Source organism: Falco biarmicus, chromosome 14 (genome assembly GCF_023638135.1).
Source record: "Falco biarmicus isolate bFalBia1 chromosome 14, bFalBia1.pri, whole genome shotgun sequence".
Classification (NCBI taxonomy): domain Eukaryota; kingdom Metazoa; phylum Chordata; class Aves; order Falconiformes; family Falconidae; genus Falco; species Falco biarmicus.
Genome location: NC_079301.1, coordinates 11,353,526 through 11,370,884, shown reverse-complemented (window position 1 = coordinate 11,370,884; position 17,359 = coordinate 11,353,526). Strand labels below are relative to the sequence as shown.

The 17,359-nt window shown below is 56.1% G+C and overlaps 3 protein-coding genes and 5 non-coding genes across 8 annotated transcripts; 7 read left to right on the top strand and 1 right to left on the bottom strand.

The window, feature by feature from the left end:
* Nucleotides 1-13: 13 nt before the first annotated feature.
* On the bottom strand, nt 14-1,517 carry LOC130158928 (40-kDa huntingtin-associated protein-like). The gene has a single exon (XM_056360046.1). It carries the CDS (start codon nt 1,470-1,472, stop codon nt 405-407), a length of 1,068 nt encoding a protein of 355 aa, XP_056216021.1. The 5' UTR covers nt 1,473-1,517; the 3' UTR covers nt 14-404.
* A 677-nt stretch (nt 1,518-2,194) lies between these two features.
* Nucleotides 2,195-3,694, top strand: LOC130158927 (40-kDa huntingtin-associated protein-like). Its single transcript, XM_056360045.1, is given in 2 exon segments — nt 2,195-2,872; nt 2,874-3,694. Coding segments are annotated over 2 exon segments (1,065 nt in total). The 5' UTR covers nt 2,195-2,237; the 3' UTR covers nt 3,304-3,694.
* Nucleotides 3,695-5,224: 1,530 nt separating this feature from the next.
* Nucleotides 5,225-17,221, top strand: DKC1 (dyskerin pseudouridine synthase 1). Its single transcript, XM_056360043.1, has 15 exons — nt 5,225-5,320; nt 5,566-5,627; nt 5,875-5,961; nt 6,526-6,617; nt 7,156-7,340; nt 7,823-7,887; nt 8,457-8,583; nt 8,963-9,093; nt 10,101-10,244; nt 11,301-11,421; nt 12,565-12,683; nt 13,802-13,905; nt 14,379-14,445; nt 15,184-15,342; nt 15,845-17,221. The coding sequence occupies exons 1-15, from the start codon at nt 5,305-5,307 to the stop codon at nt 15,911-15,913; spliced, it is 1,548 nt and encodes a 515-aa protein (XP_056216018.1). The 5' UTR covers nt 5,225-5,304; the 3' UTR covers nt 15,914-17,221.
* Nucleotides 7,992-8,237, top strand: LOC130159040 (small nucleolar RNA SNORD17). The gene has a single exon (XR_008825597.1). It is a non-coding gene; the product is annotated as a small nucleolar RNA SNORD17 (small nucleolar RNA).
* Nucleotides 8,789-8,864, top strand: LOC130159039 (small nucleolar RNA SNORD83). Its single transcript, XR_008825596.1, has one exon. It is a non-coding gene; the product is annotated as a small nucleolar RNA SNORD83 (small nucleolar RNA).
* On the top strand, nt 9,264-9,403 carry LOC130159046 (small nucleolar RNA SNORA36 family). The gene has a single exon (XR_008825604.1). It is a non-coding gene; the product is annotated as a small nucleolar RNA SNORA36 family (small nucleolar RNA).
* LOC130159041 (small nucleolar RNA SNORD17) lies at nt 11,681-11,926 on the top strand. Its single transcript, XR_008825598.1, has one exon. It is a non-coding gene; the product is annotated as a small nucleolar RNA SNORD17 (small nucleolar RNA).
* Nucleotides 12,995-13,070, top strand: LOC130159043 (small nucleolar RNA SNORD83). The gene has a single exon (XR_008825600.1). It is a non-coding gene; the product is annotated as a small nucleolar RNA SNORD83 (small nucleolar RNA).
* Nucleotides 17,222-17,359: the final 138 nt, after the last annotated feature.

Here is a 17,359-nt window from a genome sequence, read left to right as displayed (position 1 = left end):
AAACCCAAAAACCTCATTTTCATGTGCTTGTTTTCTTTTTCCTTTTTTAAAAGAAACTCCAGCAACATTCAGCTCCTAGATGGGCAACCCCTCCAGCACGTGCACCCCAGGCGATCTCCTACTACAGAGTTTTCCTGCCCGCAGGCTGCCGCCGGTTCTGTCAGGAACAGCCCGGGACCACACCGAACCGGACCCTTGGTTCTGGGGTGACATGTGCTTGGTGCGGTGGCTTCGGTCACAAACAGCACGTGGGTGGTTTATGGTGGAACACAAGGAACGAGCGAGTGAGGAGCACGCTTGCTTGTCAAGCGCTACTCGCTCCCGTTACAGAACCGGCATTAGGAATAAACGACGAGGCCACGCGCAGCAAGGCTGAGCCCGGCAAGGCCCTGCAGCGGCGGCGCTCAGAGCCCCTGCCCGGCGGGGCTGAGCATCTCCTGCAGCACCAGGTGCAGCAGGTGGTTCTGCTCGGCGCTGAGCAGCGGCCAGAGCTCGGCCTGCAGCACCTTCAGCGCCTCCGCGTCCTTCTCCTGGCACGCCAGCACGGCCGACTGCAGCAGCAGGAAGAGCTCGGCCGGCAGGTAGCTCGCTGCCGGCGGCAGCCCACCACCCGCCCCGCCGCCGCCAGGCCCCGGCGCCGCGCCGCCCTCCGCCGCCTCCCAGCAGTACTGCTCCAGCGTCCGGGCGTGCTCGGGCAGCAGCTTGGCGGGCGGCGGCTGCAGCAGCAGCAGCAGCAGCACCCGCGACACCTCGCAGCGCGCCAGCACGTCCAGGAAGGCGCCGCCGGGCGCGGCCCCGCCGCCGCCGCCGCCGCCTGGGCCCAGCCCGGCCCCGGCCAGCGCCTGCGCCCGCGTCAGCGCCGCCAGCGCGCCGGCGTAGTCGCGGCCCAGCAGCAGGCAGGAGGCGCGCTCGGCCAGGCAGCGCAGGGCCTCCAGCGGCAGCCGCGCCGCCGCCAGCAGCTCGGCCGCCCGCTGCAGGGGCGCGGCGGCGCGGGCGGGCCGGCCCGTATCGCGCAGCGCCGCCGCCAGCTCCAGGCACAGCCCGGCCGCCAGCGCCGGCTGCCCCCGCTCCAGGTGCAGGCGGGCGGCGAAGGCGCCGCAGCTCTGCGCCGCCGCCACGTGCTCGCCGAAGCCGCCGCGCAGCCCCAGGCGCTGCCGCAGGTCCCGCTCCTGGCGCAGGAAGAGCCGCGCCGCCTCGGCCAGGGCGGCCGCCTCGGCGGGGCCGTGGAAGAGGCTCTGGGCGCAGCGCGCCACGGCCAGCTGGCACCAGGCCGCGTAGGGCAGGCTCTCCTGGGCGCGCAGCTCCCGCGCCAGCGCCGCGAACTGCTCCGCCGCCTCCGCCACGTTCGGCTTCCGCAGGAACCGCCGCCGCAGCTTGGCCGACACCAGCCGGTACCGCGACAGGAAGTCCCCGTCCCCGCCGAGGCCCGGCCCGGAGCCGCCGGGGCCCGAGCCGCCCGCCGCCGCCAGCATCGCGCGCCGCTCGGCCCTGACGCGCCGCGCCCCGCCCCGGCCCGCCCCTCGTGCCGCCGGCCAACCGGCGCCCGGCCCGGGGCCACGCGGGCGGGGGGGGCCGCGGGCGGGGCCAGGGCTGCCCGGCCCTCCGGGGGCACCGCCGGGGACGGGCCCGCCTCACTGACCCCGGCACAGGCACCGCTCACGGGGGTGTCCCCGTCTCCCGGGGGTCGGTGGCGAGTAGCGGGAGCCGCCCTCACCAGTAAGGGAAGGCGCTGCGGGGACTCCTGGCCGGCGACACCGAGCGTCAGCCCCTCTGCCCCGTGCCGTGTCCACCGGGCTGCCTCCTACCGGCGCCGGGGATCCCGTCTCCTCTCACCCGCCTCCACTGCCCCTCCCCTTCACCCCAAAAGGGACCCCCCCGCTGCTGCTGTGTGTGCTGCGCGGCCCTCGGCCGCGGGGCGGGCACGAGAGCGGGGCGGGCGCTGGCCGCTACGCCCCGGTACAGGCCGAAGGGTGCCGCGGGGCTGCGCTTAGCGGGGCGGGGGCGACCTGGCTTCCCGCCCGCTGTATGGACAGCGGTACGTGTGCCCCGAAAGAGGCAGCTGTGCCGGGGTCAGTGAGGCGGGCCCGTCCCCGGCGGTGCCCCCGGAGGGCCGGGCAGCCCTGGCCCCGCCCGCGGCCCCCCCCCGCCCGCGTGGCCCCGGGCCGGGCGCCGGTTGGCCGGCGGCACGAGGGGCGGGCCGGGGCGGGGCGCGGCGCGTCAGGGCCGAGCGGCGCGCGATGCTGGCGGCGGCGGGCGGCTCGGGCCCCGGCGGCTCCGGGCCGGGCCTCGGCGGGGACGGGGACTTCCTGTCGCGGTACCGGCTGGTGTCGGCCAAGCTGCGGCGGCGGTTCCTGCGGAAGCCGAACGTGGCGGAGGCGGCGGAGCAGTTCGCGGCGCTGGCGCGGGAGCTGCGCGCCCAGGAGAGCCTGCCCTACGCGGCCTGGTGCCAGCTGGCCGTGGCGCGCTGCGCCCAGAGCCTCTTCCACGGCCCCGCCGAGGCGGCCGCCCTGGCCGAGGCGGCGCGGCTCTTCCTGCGCCAGGAGCGGGACCTGCGGCAGCGCCTGGGGCTGCGCGGCGGCTTCGGCGAGCACGTGGCGGCGGCGCAGAGCTGCGGCGCCTTCGCCGCCCGCCTGCACCTGGAGCGGGGGCAGCCGGCGCTGGCGGCCGGGCTGTGCCTGGAGCTGGCGGCGGCGCTGCGCGATACGGGCCGGCCCGCCCGCGCCGCCGCGCCCCTGCAGCGGGCGGCCGAGCTGCTGGCGGCGGCGCGGCTGCCGCTGGAGGCCCTGCGCTGCCTGGCCGAGCGCGCCTCCTGCCTGCTGCTGGGCCGCGACTACGCCGGCGCGCTGGCGGCGCTGACGCGGGCGCAGGCGCTGGCCGGGGCCGGGCTGGGCCCAGGCGGCGGCGGCGGCGGGGGCCGCGCCCGGCGGCGCCTTCCTGGACGTGCTGGCGCGCTGCGAGGTGTCGCGGGTGCTGCTGCTGCTGCTGCTGCAGCCGCCGCCCGCCAAGCTGCTGCCCGAGCACGCCCGGACGCTGGAGCAGTACTGCTGGGAGGCGGCGGAGGGCGGCGCGGCGCCGGGGCCTGGCGGCGGCGGGGCGGGTGGTGGGCTGCCGCCGGCAGCGAGCTACCTGCCGGCCGAGCTCTTCCTGCTGCTGCAGTCGGCCGTGCTGGCGTGCCAGGAGAAGGACGCGGAGGCGCTGAAGGTGCTGCAGGCCGAGCTCTGGCCGCTGCTCAGCGCCGAGCAGAACCACCTGCTGCACCTGGTGCTGCAGGAGATGCTCAGCCCCGCCGGGCAGGGGCTCTGAGCGCCGCCGCTGCAGGGCCTTGCCGGGCTCAGCCTTGCTGCGCGTGGCCTCGTCGTTTATTCCTAATGCCGGTTCTGTAACGGGAGCGAGTAGCGCTTGACAAGCAAGCGTGCTCCTCACTCGCTCGTTCCTTGTGTTCCACCATAAACCACCCACGTGCTGTTTGTGACCGAAGCCACCGCACCAAGCACATGTCACCCCAGAACCAAGGGTCCGGTTCGGTGTGGTCCCGGGCTGTTCCTGACAGAACCGGCGGCAGCCTGCGGGCAGGAAAACTCTGTAGTAGGAGATCGCCTGGGGTGCACGTGCTGGAGGGGTTGCCCATCTAGGAGCTGAATGTTGCTGGAGTTTCTTTTAAAAAAGGAAAAAGAAAACAAGCACATGAAAATGAGGTTTTTGGGTTTTTCTTCTTCCTCTCCTGAAAGCAAAAGATGCTGCAGCCCAAGCGAGGCTGCACATTCTGCTCTGGGCGGGCGAATGGAGCCGGGTAGCCCGGGGACCGGTGGCTGTGGCCTGACTGTTTTCTGTAGGACAGTGGCCACCTGGGGAACTGAGACCGTGAGACTGCAAGATGGCAAATCCCTTCCAGCTGAGGGCGGTTAGGAGCGAAATGAACAGCGGAGGTGGAGAAGGATGAGTTCTGGGAATGGGCTGCTTGCGCGGTTCTCTTCAGCCGGCGTTCCGGCCTGCTGTGGGGCGCCTCTGCCTCTTGGGAGCTTTTCCCGTCTTTAGGCAAAGAAGGCAAGTTCGTTAGGTGGGAAAGAAAGAAAGGAACCTGCTGCCCTTGGTGCACCCAGCTGTTGCCCACAGGCCTAGCCAAATATCTGTGGTGTGAACATGCAGTTTCAAGGAGGGGATGCTTTACTGTGGAAGCTAGAGAGACTCTGGTGGTCGCCGGAGAGCTGTGCATGTTGTGTACGTAAAGAGCAATTTTAGTGCACCCCGCTAACAGTAAAGGAAACCCGCTTGCAGCAAACAGTCCCCAGAGATCCTGGCAGAAGTCTGAGGCTCCAGGAGAGAGATCGGTCCTGTTTGCACGCCTGGGAGAGAAGGGAGAAGCAAACAATAATTCTGGTATAAGTGGTATTGCGTGTGCCTCCAATTTTAATATTTGGTTCCAGAGGCAGCAGTGTTTTCAAATGCTTTGCCAGTGTTTCCTTTTCCAATGTTTTTCAGGTTCCACGCTTAGAAACTTGCAGTTTTCCTGGCTGCAATGCAAACATTGATTCCTGCAATACTGAGGAAGTTAATTACCACAAAGCTTTTCTTATCTGGATAAAGTTATAGATGAGTAATGTTTAATTAGGCATTTGATGTTGTTTTCTAAGTTGGCCATCGACATGCCATGCTGTGAAGCAAAAATAAAAGTCTGTGCTTCAAAAGTACTTGCAACCACCTTTTTCAATTAAAGCAGGTGAAACCACTGTTAGAATGCCGCATGGTGGCCATGCAAAGTGGGGACTGTCAGACGCTGTTTCGGGGCTAGAGCGATAGCTGTGTAGTGTTAATTCCCAGAGACGGGATGTCGCTTAAAGTGCCTGGATTATCTGAACTCGGAACACTAAAAACTGCACGCGGGTGAGGTTTGGTCACCGTCGAGAAACTTCCTCGGGGCGCCAGGCCAGGGCGAACCGCGGCTGCAGTAACTGCGGTTTGTGCTGGCGGGGCCGCCGTTCCCCGCTCTGCAGAGGGGTCGCGCCCACGCCACCGCCCGCAGCGCCCAGGAGCGGTGTGGCCCCGGGCTGGGCCGTGGGAGTAGCGGGGCCTAGGGACGGTGAGGGGAGCGGTTCGGGCCCCGCGACCGCTGGCAGCCCCGGAGAGCGCCGGGCTGGAGCGCCCGATGCTCTGTACCGGGCAGAGGGGCCCGTGGGAAAGGTGAAGGGCACCGGCCCGCGCAGCGCTGGGGCCGACGGGAGCGGTCACGTGCTGCTGCGGGGCTTGTCGGGAAAGGGGCGGCGCTTCCGGTCCTTGCGCGGCGCGGCACCACCACGCGGCGCGGCCATGGCGGATGGGGACGGTGCGCAGCGGCTGTACCGGCGGGGTGGTGCCCCCGCGGCGGGCTTCTGCGCGGGGGCGGGTGGGGGGCTTGGGCTTGGGGAGCCCCGGCGGGGAGGGGTTCGCTCGGGGCTGCTGTGGCGCCACGTGGGGCGCGCCCGGCCCGGGAGGGGGTTCGGGGCTGTGGGTGTCCTCCTGGGCCTGCCCCGCTGGCGCGGCGGGACCGGGCGGGCCGCGGCGGGGATGCTCAGCGTGTCTCTCCCGCAGGTTCCAGCGTGAAGAAGCGGCGGAAGAAGGAGAAGCGGGCGCTGCCCGATGAGGATATAGCGGTGAGCGCGGGGCTGCCCGGGGCCCGGATCGCGGGATCGAGGGGTTCCCAGCCCGGGCCGCGGGGTCCGGGAATCGGGCTGGCGGTGGCTCGTAGCGTGCCAGAGCGGGCTTCCCCGCTGCCGCCACCGGAGGGAGAGCGGGCGGGGGGCGGGACCGCATGGCAGGGAGCGGGACCGCGTGGCAGCGGGCGGGAGCGCGGGCCTCCCAGCGCCGTTCCTCAACTTTGGTATCTGCATCCGCCCCCAGGACATCCAGCACACCGAGGAATTCTTCATCAAGCCCGAGTCCCGGATTGTCCAGCTGGACACGTCCCAGTGGCCCCTGCTGCTGAAGGTAGAGTGGGCTATAGGCAACCTCGCGGCCCGTCCGCGCCCCCTCCGTTGCCCCTCCCGGTGCAGGCCCGTGGTGGTGCTCGGTTCCTTCCTTCCAAACCCTGCTGCTAAGAAACCGCATGCGTGACTCTCAAAGTGGAGGCGAGCCTTCCACGTGTAGAAATCACGTTAAAAATTTTGGCAAGCAGTATCATTTGCATGCCTGCTTTCTAAGTTTGCCATCTCCTGTAAAGACCCCACCAGATTTCTTCAGCTATTTATTTCGGTCTGACAGTGGCCTGTGGTCTGTGTAGACTTCTGAGTTGCTTGTGCTGAGTTTCTGGGGCACACTCGATTTATCCTGTATTGTAAAGGCTGGTATTCTGCTGCATTCCTATCTCTTTCAGTGCAGGACTTCCCTTTCTGTAAAATGTTGTTTCATCGTTGGGTAGTTTTCATTTTGGAGGAGGCTCTCTTGCTTAAATGTACAAGTTAGACATGTGACTGGGAGATGTACTGGGGCAAAGCAATGCTGAAGCCACTGTAAGCTCAAGAACACTTGTAACTTGTTGCTTGGATTTTGTAGAACTTTGACAAGTTAAATGTGATGACAGCACACTACACGCCTCTTTCTTCCGGTGCTAATCCCCTGAAGAGAGAGATTTCTGACTATGTTAGGTGAGTGTAATGAGGGCAGAGTGGTTTATTTTTCTTTCACAGTTAATATTCTCGAAACATTTTTTTGTTCTGTATTCCCCTTTGACCTCTCTGCTTGACTCGGTGCCTTGCTACTAACCAGTAGATGTCTAAATGGGACCTGCTGGTCACTTCCTGTAAAGTTTGCTTTGTTCTGGGGTTGTGGCTCGTCTCTGGACAGACGTGCAAACACTTGAGGAAGTCTCTGGGGTCTTACGGAAAATCTTTTGGCTTGCTAGACTTTGAGACTGCTTGGACTTTGTAGCATTTGATATGGTTGAGTGCAGAGTAGTGATGAGCAGGCTGGGGAGAAGAGAATTCTTTGAATGTGAAATAATCACCTGCTGTGTGTGGAGCAGCTGGTTGTGTGCTTACTGAGGGTAGCTGTGAGGCTCGTCGCTTACTTGGCTATGTAGAAATACAGAAATCTTTGCAGGCATTACAAATACTGTCAAAGTTTTTGTGCTCTTGCTGTGTTTGCCCTGATGCTTAGCTCCTACTCTGTCATCTTGCACTGTAGGTCTGGCTTTATTAACCTAGACAAACCTTCCAATCCATCTTCCCATGAGGTGGTTGCATGGATTCGACGCATCCTTCGAGTAGAGAAAACTGGACACAGTGGCACTCTGGATCCTAAGGTGACTGGGTGCCTCATCGTATGCATTGAGAGGGCAACACGACTTGTCAAATCCCAGCAGAGCGCAGGTACGTTTATTGCCTGGGACTATTTACAGTCTAAGTGACTGGGGAGATGTGGCATTCTTTTGGAGATAAATGGAGATTTCCAGTCTTTAAAAGGGCTACCCTTGGCCTTCAGTGCCTTGAGCTCAGGGTCTGTCTTTCTCACTCCAAGACAGGGAGGGCGCACGTATGCTGTCACAAGTTTGGTTGGTTGGTTGGGGTTTTTTTGCATCTCTGGGGCTTGTACTGTTTAGTCAGTGAAAACACTTCTGACAGACTGGTTTCATCCTCTACCAGTCCAGTGAAATAAAACTCGGTGAAGAAATAAATGTAACTTAGACTTATTTTGTTGGAACCAACTCCATAATAAACGCTATGTACTTCCTAGGAGAGAGGATTGTGATAATGTCAGGGCTCTGTGGATGTGTGGCTGTGAAGCAGTGTGGACCTTGAGGTCAATATTAAATGCAAGTGGCCACTCCTGACTGCTCTTGTCATTCTTTCAGGCAAAGAGTATGTGGGAATTGTTCGGCTGCACAATGCAATTGAAAGTGAGGCTCAGCTTGCCAGGGTAAGTCTCGGCATGCTCTTAGCCATGCTGGCAGTTCACAAGCAAAATGTGCAGTGTTGGTGGGAGATCAGAGGGTAGGAGTGGAGCTCAGGTGCACTCTGTGTGTGAGGTGATGACAAAGTTTATCCATTCTCTGAGTGCAGTGGTGCTGCCCTCCTGCAGCACCCTGATTCCTGTTCTAGGGTCTGGGTGCTGTGCAGCCTCCAGAGACCCTTTAGTCTCCCAGTGTCCTACTGGGGGCTGCTGTGGTGTGTGGCTGGCTGCGTGCAGGAGTGAAGTGGTGCTGGCAGGGTCGGAGCCCCTCTTTTGGAGCTCCGTCCTCACTGAGATGAGGGATGATGTCTGATCACATACTGCCACCTGATGAAAAAGCTTAGCTGTACTCACTGGCAGTTGGGGTAGCATTTTGACCACGTCATTGGTTCAGATCGACTTTATTAAATATGGCATCCCCAAATTATGATGAACCTTGTGGTTTCTCACTGATGGAAGTGGTCATGGTTGCTGGAGAGCCCAAAGTGCTACATTAAGGTGTAGATGTGAGCTGTTATTTCTCCTTTTGCCCTCAGGCAATTGAAACTCTGACAGGTGCGCTGTTTCAGCGACCACCCCTCATTGCTGCTGTCAAACGACAACTGAGAGTCAGAACCATCTATGAGAGCAAGCTGGTGGAGTATGATCCTGAGAGAAGATTAGGTAAAACAGGGCTTTTCTGCCGCCTTCTTATTAAGCTGACAGTTGATAAAATTTCCTGTGAAATGGGCTGCTTCCTGTTCTTGGAAGATGTCTTAAGTCCTAAATCCTTGCCATCATTGAGCAGTAACTGCTTCATGCATTACTTTGGTTTGTTGAGAAGCGAATCCCTTCTGGCTCTTTGTACCGTTGCATCCTTTGTTGAAGAGCCAAATGATGTCAATTAGAGAACATTAGCACTCAGTGCAAAGATGACCTTCATCTATCACCCCAGGCTGATGGCTCTGTGAAGGGTTGGGCACAGAACTTCAATTGGAGCGAGCTTCTTGATGTGGTTCATTTCTAGATACATATTTAAATACTCTTCTGTCCTGCGTTTCAGGTATTTTCTGGGTGAGCTGTGAAGCAGGCACATACATCCGAACACTCTGTGTTCATCTTGGTTTGCTGCTTGGTGTGGGGGGCCAGATGCAAGAGCTCCGCAGAGTGCGCTCAGGAATCCTGGGAGAGAAGGTAGAGTGGTAGCTGTAACTATAACCAGCAAATTTAAAATTGCCAGAATTGCGAGAGTTCATTGGAATTGTGTTTTACAGTGTTAGGAGATGGTATATAGGTGCATGGTGGCTGGGGGAAGTTTTGTGAATAGCCCTGAAAATGTGGGGGCTCTTCCATAGACGGCCTGTAACCAAAGTGTTGAGCTCAGTTCAGGGTGTTGCCCCTGTTCTGGTAATTAAGCTTTGGGACAATGAGTGACTGGGAAGCACACCATGGTGACTGAAACCCCAAGGTGTTTTATGCCACCTGTGTTTCTTGGCCCACAAACCATGCACGTGCTGTGAGTTCAGGTGTGTGAGCTGTCTGCTTAGCAGTCTGTGACTGCTTGCTGTCAGGGCACGGTACAGGGAACGTGCTTCACTGAAGTGCACCTGGGAGATGCAGTCTTTTGTGAACACTTCTACAGTCTTCAGTTTGGTCGTAGCTGGGTCTTGCTGCTGATCCAGATCCCAGAACTAATTTATTTACTTGCAAAGCAGGAGTGTCAGAATGCAAGTGCTTCCCCATCCATCTGTGCTCTTACTTACCACAGTTGTAATCACTGGCAATCATTTCTGAATTCCGGGTGTTGGGTGCTTACAGCTGATTCCAGTATTTATTCCATGTCACAGATTGAAGAGCTGGTTAATATAGACCTCTACTCACTGATCTTGGTCTAGATGTCCCAGGTGTTAGTTTGTTTGGTCATACTTCAAAGTTTCATGTGGACAGACCTTATACACTAGATCCAAGTGCTATCTGAGATGGGTAGGGCTGAAGTCTGTGGTAGCACAGCTCAAGCTGACCTCAGACTGCTGGTGGAAGATATTCTTGCTTCTTTTAGGTTGCTTTTTTGATGCTTCTGAGTCAGACATCTGTTTGTCTCCCTTTCAGTACACTATTTGCTGTTGGACTTCAGCTGTTTTCTTGTGTGCGTTTTGAGTTGGTGGCTGGTAGGAGAGTTTAGAGGGGTTGTGTCTTTGCAGGACAACATGGTGACTATGCACGATGTACTGGATGCACAGTGGCAGTATGACAACAACAGGGATGACAGCTACCTGCGAAGAGTTATCCTGCCATTGGAGAAACTGCTGACTTCACACAAGCGGCTGGTCATGAAAGACAGTGCGGTGAGTTACTGAGATAGTGCCACTTGACAGCCAGAGACTGCAAAATGTCCTCCTAACGTCTTGTGGTTTAACTCCAGCTCGTAACTAAGTACCATGCAGCTACTTACTCGCCCCCCTTTCCTTCTTCCCCACCCTGAGGGATGAGGAGGAGATTCAGTAAAAAAGTAAAGCTCATGGGGTTGAGATAAGAACAATGTAATAATTATTATAGTTATATTTTATTTTAATGATAACAATTGTAATGAGAAGGGGACAGAGAAAGGAATAAAATCCAAAAGGGAGAAAGCCCAAGCGATGCACAATACAGTTGCTCACCACTAGCTGTCTGATCCCCAGCCAGTACCTGAGCAGCAATCAGCAGGCCCCAGCCAACTCCCCCCAGTTTATATACTGAGCGTGATGTCCTGTGGTGTGGAATATCCCTTTGGCTAGTTCAGATCAGCTGTCCTGGCTGTGTCCCCTCCCAATTTCCTGTGCCCTGCCAGCCTTCTCGCTGGCAGGGCCTGAGAAATTGAAAAGTCTTTGACTTAGTCTAAACCTTACTTAGCAACAACTACAACCATCAGTGTGTTATCAACATCATTGTCATACAAAACTCAAAACACAGGATTGTACCAGCTACTGAGCAGAAAATTAACTCTGTCCCAGTCAAAACCAGAGCACTTGTACAGCTAATACAATAAATGGGGGATCAGGATTCACATGGTGTCTGGCACTATCCAGATTGTGAGCTGTGTAGGACCCAGTATGGGCCACTGCCAGATCAGCAGTAAGATGCAAGAGCCAGGAACTGAGTAGCAGAGGAGCTGCTCTCCTCACTTCAGGAGGATGCTGATCATTGTAAGAGTTCTGCCTCATGTTGTTTGCTGTAGTAGGTGCTTTACTTGCGTTATCCAAAGCTTCCAAGTTTTATATAGTGGACAATAAGAAATAGATATGTAGGGATGTTATCACTGGGACAGTAATGGCAATGGGAAGCTAAAATACTAGAGGCCTTTCTTACCTTGTTTTTATTCTGTAACAGCTTATAAGCCCTCCTGTTCCCTACATTTTCAGGTTAATGCCATTTGCTATGGAGCCAAGATCATGCTACCTGGTGTCCTGAGATACGAAGATGGTATTGAACTTAATCAGGAGATTGTTGTCATCACCACAAAAGGAGAAGCTATCTGCCTAGGTATGGAACTACTTGTTCTTTCTTGTGCCCAGCTAGCTGCAGAAATAATAGACTGTGTTCCAGTGAATGCACAACAAATGAGTCCCCATGTGCAGAAGGTTTAAATAGTGCTTCCTCATGGGGATTGTGGGCTAGTGTACCCAACACCAGCCATCTTTAGCCAGGATGTTAAGAAACAGTGGCTGCATCGGTCCTTGGCAAGGTGTGAAGAGTTCTTCAGCCTGCTCTCAGCTGTATAATGCTCAGGTGCACTCTGTGTGTGAGGTGATGACAAAGTTTATCCATTCTCTGAGTGCAGTGGTGCTGCCCTCCTGCAGCACCCTGATTCCTGTTCTAGGGTCTGGGTGCTGTGCAGCCTCCAGAGACCCTTTAGTTTCCCAGTGTCCTACTGGGGGCTGCTGTGGTGTGTGGCTGGCTGCGTGCAGGAGCGAAGTGGTGCTGGCAGGGTCGGAGCCCCTCTTTTGGAGCTCCGTCCTCACTGAGATGAGGGATGATGTCTGATCACATACTGCCACCTGGCACATCACAATTCCTGAGCATATGGGTGTAAAAGGCCTGGAGCAACTACCAGCTTCTGTGAAGTGACTCTAAAGGGCCCTTTGTTCTAACTAGGGTCTTCAGAGAAGCTGTGTAGGTGACAGGAGCTGACATACTGTACAGATGGTCAGTCATGGTGCTCAGTGCTGCACAGCCTCACGCTCCATACAGACCTGTGGGATTGAGGGACCTTGGAGGTCTAATGCAGCCAAGCCGTTCCACCCTTTTTCTCTACTGCTAGCACTCTTGTCATCTCAGGGACCTGACAAGAAAAACATAATTTATTGGTAAAATTAGTCTCCTGCAGTTTGGCTCTGCAAGGTTTTGGGAGCTGACGAAGGAGCAGCAGTGCTCCTTTCTGTAGTGGCATTCCTTGAGCTGCCTGGAAGTGCTCCAGCAGCTGCTCACAGAGCTCTTTCCCATGCAGTGGTGTTGGTGCTGCTCTAGGAAATGGTTGGTCTCGCTGTTTGGGGTGAAATGATGCTGGTGGGGGGTGTTGCTCCTCTTTGTGCTGACAGAGGAAGAACAGGCTGAACACAGCAGGTTCCTGCATTGCTGTTGCAGTTCTGCTATTAAAAAGTTAATGAACTCTGCCCGCTTCTGTAGCCATTGCCTTGATGACCACAGCAGTCATTTCTACCTGCGACCATGGCATTGTGGCGAAGATCAAGAGAGTCATCATGGAGAGAGACACGTATCCCCGCAGATGGGGTCTTGGTCCCAAGGTGAGTGGTGTGGGGGCGCAGTCAGTCCCAGGGCAGTGGTGGGTGCCCAGCTGTCAGGATGTGGGATTCCAGGCCCCTCGAGCAGAGCTGCATCGGTGCGTTCTCCAGGGCCTCGGTGTAATTCTGCTGTGCTCTTCTAGAGCCATGATGGTGGCGCTTCCCAGTTAGGGGGGCTTGTGCCAGCCCAGTGCTGGTGGCAGTGAGGCTTTCCCTCCCAGCAGAGCCTAGGCAGCTCTACTCAAGGTCCAGCTGAGGCTGGTTCTCGGGTGTGGGCTTTTCAGGTCTGTACAGCACCAGCCAAATGATAGAGAGCCAAATGATGTGAAGTGGATTGCATTAGCACTCTGTGCAAAGATGACCTTCATCTATCACCCTGTACTGATGGCTCTGGAGGGGCTGGGCAAGGAGCTGCTTTTCCTTCTGGTGCAACTGCAACAGTGCCAAAATGGAAACTGTCTTGTGAGACACTAAATTGCGCCTAAAGGACAGGAGCAGTGGGAACAGTTGTTGGGTTCCTCTCCTGTCTCAAGCATGTGGTAGTCACGGAGGCCAGCGGTACTAGCATAACTGCAGCCAGACTGGTGTTTCACTGTGGTGAGTGATGCAGTGTGGGCTTAAAACTTGGTGTTGCTGTGGCTAATTCCAGTCCTGTGGTTCAGGTGAAATGTAGAAAGCCGTGGGGATGCATGTACATGTATCTTGCGGCAAATGTGAGGTAATGTGGTCCAGTTCAAGCACTTTGCAAGGCTTTGCTCCAGACTTAATTTGCAGCTGGAGTGGTTCGGCTGAAATGTGTCAGGTCATTTAAACTGGAGAAACCCAGTCAAAGATCTGAGCTCCATGATGTGCAGTCATCTTGTTCTGCTGCTGTTACTTCCCCACAAAGTAGCCCTTATTTACTGATGAAGATACCTTCTGTCTTGAGACTCGTAGGCTGCTGTGCAGGGGATGTTTTATGTAATTTATTAGAAGGTCCTTGGAGAAGCGTTAAATCAGTAACGCTTTAGTTATTGGCTTGTCTTCTTCCTGGATTACTTCCTCTTAGGCTGAGTGGGTGAAGCCCTGGGAGGATTTCTCCTCCCTGGAGCTGCAGGCTGACTTGTTCATGTTGCTCACAGGCCAGTCAAAAGAGGATGATGGTCCAGAAGGGTCTGCTGGACAAGCATGGAAAGCCCAATGAGAACACACCAGATTCCTGGAAGAAGGAGTATGTGGATTACAGGTGGGTACATGGTGTGTGGCTTCTGTATGGTGGGTACAGGGGAGCCCCGTGCAGCAGTGGCTGGGCTGGGTGCTGCCATTTGTGCTTGGAACACCTTAGGCATAGCCTAAGACTGTCTGAGCTAGGACCAGTCTGGACCCGTGGAGTGTGGTGGTATTTCTTGCAGTCCCAGGTAATGTGCTGCTAGTGGGCTGCACTGGAGGGAAGGGCCCTGGGCAGACAGTTATCCCTTTCTAGCCTGTGCTTGTGGTTTTAGAGGGAGTCAGTCTGCTAAATTAAATGGGGGAGGCCTTGCTGTTGCCCAGCCCAGCTGGCTCTGGTGCAGGCTGCAGGTCATCCCCACACCAGCCCCTGCCCCCCCAGCATGTGATGTGGGTTACAGAGCCCTTGCCAAGGGGGACAGGGCTTTGTACTTGTACAGAGTGGTGTGAGGCAGTGGGTGTCCTGCTCAGCCTGGGGATCTTCTCTTTCAGGGATGCTTGCAAGAAAGAGGCAGCTGCTGTTCCCAGAGTTGTTTCAGAGCTGGAGAGGGCTCCAAAAGTGAGTATCATCAGTGGTTTCTGGCTGTAAGGTTGTTTGGGCCCTGATGAAGAGTGGATATGCTCCTGTTCCTTCAGGCAGTTGGTATCAGTTGCTGGATTGTGTGCTGCTTTGATTCGCTGTTTTACAAGGGAAGGTGTTTTGTATTCTGGGAACCTGGTGCCCTGATGTGTGTTGTGGTTGCGAGGCCCGTGAGCCGCCTGTAGGGTGACCTGTTTAGGGTCTTGCCCCTAGGGTGTTTGTACTTTGAGTGCGAGTTCTGTAGCACAGTATGAGTATAAGGAGCTCTGACTTGTGTACAAGCTGCAGCATCCAAGGAAATGTTGTATGGAGCCACAATGGAGATTTGTTGTGCCACAGACCCTTTCTGGAGACTACAGGCAGTTGCAGAAATGTCCATGCAGGAGTCGCTTAAGTCAGGGCTTGTGCTGTGATTGAAGGATCTACGTCAGGGCTTGTGCATGCACTTGGGAAGGTGCAGCAGCGTTTCAAACTCTGGAGCATTTGGGGTACAGGAAACACAGTAATACAAGGTGCAATTCTGGCAGAAACAAATTCCAGACAGTGTATGCTGGAGTGGACCGCTGGCAGTCTGTAGCTCGCTGCCCTGCTCAAAGCCTTTTTAACAGCAAAGTTTGATTGAACCAGGCAAAATAGTTGCAATGGCTTGCAAATTGTTTTCCCATCACTTGAGCTCCTTTGGAAGGTGGCATGGCTGACAATGTGTTCCCCTAACAGAGGAAGCGAGACTCGGAGAGTGAAAGTGAGGAGGCTATGACCCCACCATCCCCTGCCACCCCACCACCAGAGGAGCTGAGCGAAAAGAAAAAGAAAAAGAAGAAGAAAGAGAAGAAGGCCAAAGAGGCAGCTGGGAGTGGGGGAGAGCAAATAGAAGTGGTATGTAACTCCATGCTGTCATGGTGTGGTCCAAGCATGGGAGAGATTGCTGTCTCTCCCTACTGTCTCCAGGATAAATGCATCAGCATCCTTCTGTGCATGTCCCTAAAGTGCCAGGCTCCCCACGGGCAGAGAAAGATGTCTGTATGTAGGTGCATTTGTAAACTGAACTGGCTGAGAGTGGTGGGAGATCAGGCAGGTGAGGCTTGTGGGGGTGGATCTGCAGTGGGGCAGGAATGGGGTGAGCAGCCATCTGTGCCCCAGCGAGTGGGTGGGTAGATGTTCCTGCCAGATGGCCTCTGTGCTCTGGTGCCCTGTAACAGGCCCTGGTGGGAGGATGGTGGCATTCAGTCAGGCGTGCTTGAGTGCTTGTATGGTGGTGGTGAGGGAGGATTGTGGCCGTGGGGAGCCCGCACTGCATCTGGAGTGGGGCAGTTCCTTCTGAAGTGAGCAGCAGGGGGTTCTTTTCGATTCTTTCCTGACCTTTCCAACCCCTTTGCAGACCAGTGAGACCAGCACCAAGAAGAAGAAGAAGAAGAAACAAAAGGAGGTAGAAGAGAGCTCGGAGTAAGCGACTGGATCTGTTCAAAGCAGTCGACCGCATCGGTAGGGAGGGAGGAGTCTGAGGCTTTGAGAAAGAGGACTGGCTGTGTGGCAGACAGGCCAGCAAGTTGCAAGTTCCTTTTTGCTTGTGTATACGAGTGAGCAGGTGTGTTAACCCGGGATACACCCTGCTCAGGTACCGCTCCTCATCCTGTTTTAAGGGTTGCCAGAGGACTGGGGTGCCTGACAGCCCCTGCACTGGATTGCTCTCTAAAGCTGAACACCGTGATGCCAATAGAAGTGCTACCTTCAGGGAAGCTGTAGCTCCTGGCCCTTACTTGGTGTCTCTGTTTTCACCTTGAGAGGGAGGAATAACATTTCTCCCCACATCTTGTCCTGCCTCTTTCTTCCTTTTCTTCCAAGGTTGGAGCTGTTACCTGACAGTCACAGAATACGTTGGTGTCTGGAGGACTGGCTTTGTCATGGCCCATCTGAGTGGGTTTGGGTGGGGACAGATTGGTTATTTGAAGGGCTCTGGTTTTAATCTGGCCATATGCTTGGCTTGACCCTCAGCTAAATTTCAGAATTTACTGAAAAAAATTCTTCAGTACTTTTTTCAAACTTTATCATAAAAGGATTAGAACATTAAATTCCTGCTTTTTGTTTTGTAGTGCAGAGACCTGCTTGTTAATTGTCAGCTGATCTCCAGACCCAGTGCCCAGGCGACTTGGTCAGTGTGTACCTCGCGCTGGCTCTGTGCTCATTTCTATCCTGTTGTTGGAATGGGACTGCAGTGCTTTCAGCTGCCTTCTCTGGTACTGATACTTAATATGCTTTGAAGGCTAGAAGTGGGGATGCTGCTGGGGGCAGAAGCAAAGTAACCAGAAGGTGGCTGGCCCGTATAAGGGCTGTTGGGACCAGAATCCTCATGAAGAAAAGCTTAGCTAGAGGCAGCTCTGCAAGGGGCGCCAGGCATGGGGCTTGAGTGGTTTCAGAAAGAGTTGTCTTAATTTTCCTTATCTGGGATGGCTCGCTAGGGGCAGGAGGTCTCTCCTCTGTTAAGAGGGGTGGTGTTGACCCAGGAATTTAGCTCCTTTTAATGGGGAAGGATCCAGGTTGCTTTGTTCCGAGTTTCTTTGCTGCAGAGATTCTGTAACATTTGTCTTAGCTTCATGCATTGTTTTTGTCTTAACTGTTTGACTTTCCTCCAACTGATGGTAGGAGATAGACGCAGGCAGTGGGGCCAGCAGTTTGTGGCTGTCAGAACCTGACCAGAAAAAAAAGTCCATTTTTATTTACTCTTTTTTTACATAAAAATAAAAGCCCTATTTTTGAATGGGTGATTTTCTTGCTCATCTGGCTGCTGTAAGAGGTCAGTGGTCTGTTCATCGGGAGAGGAGGCAGCTTAACGCATGTGTGTGCTGCACCTGGGCAGGTAAATAGCTGCCTGTTCTGCCCAGCCTTTGTGCTACTC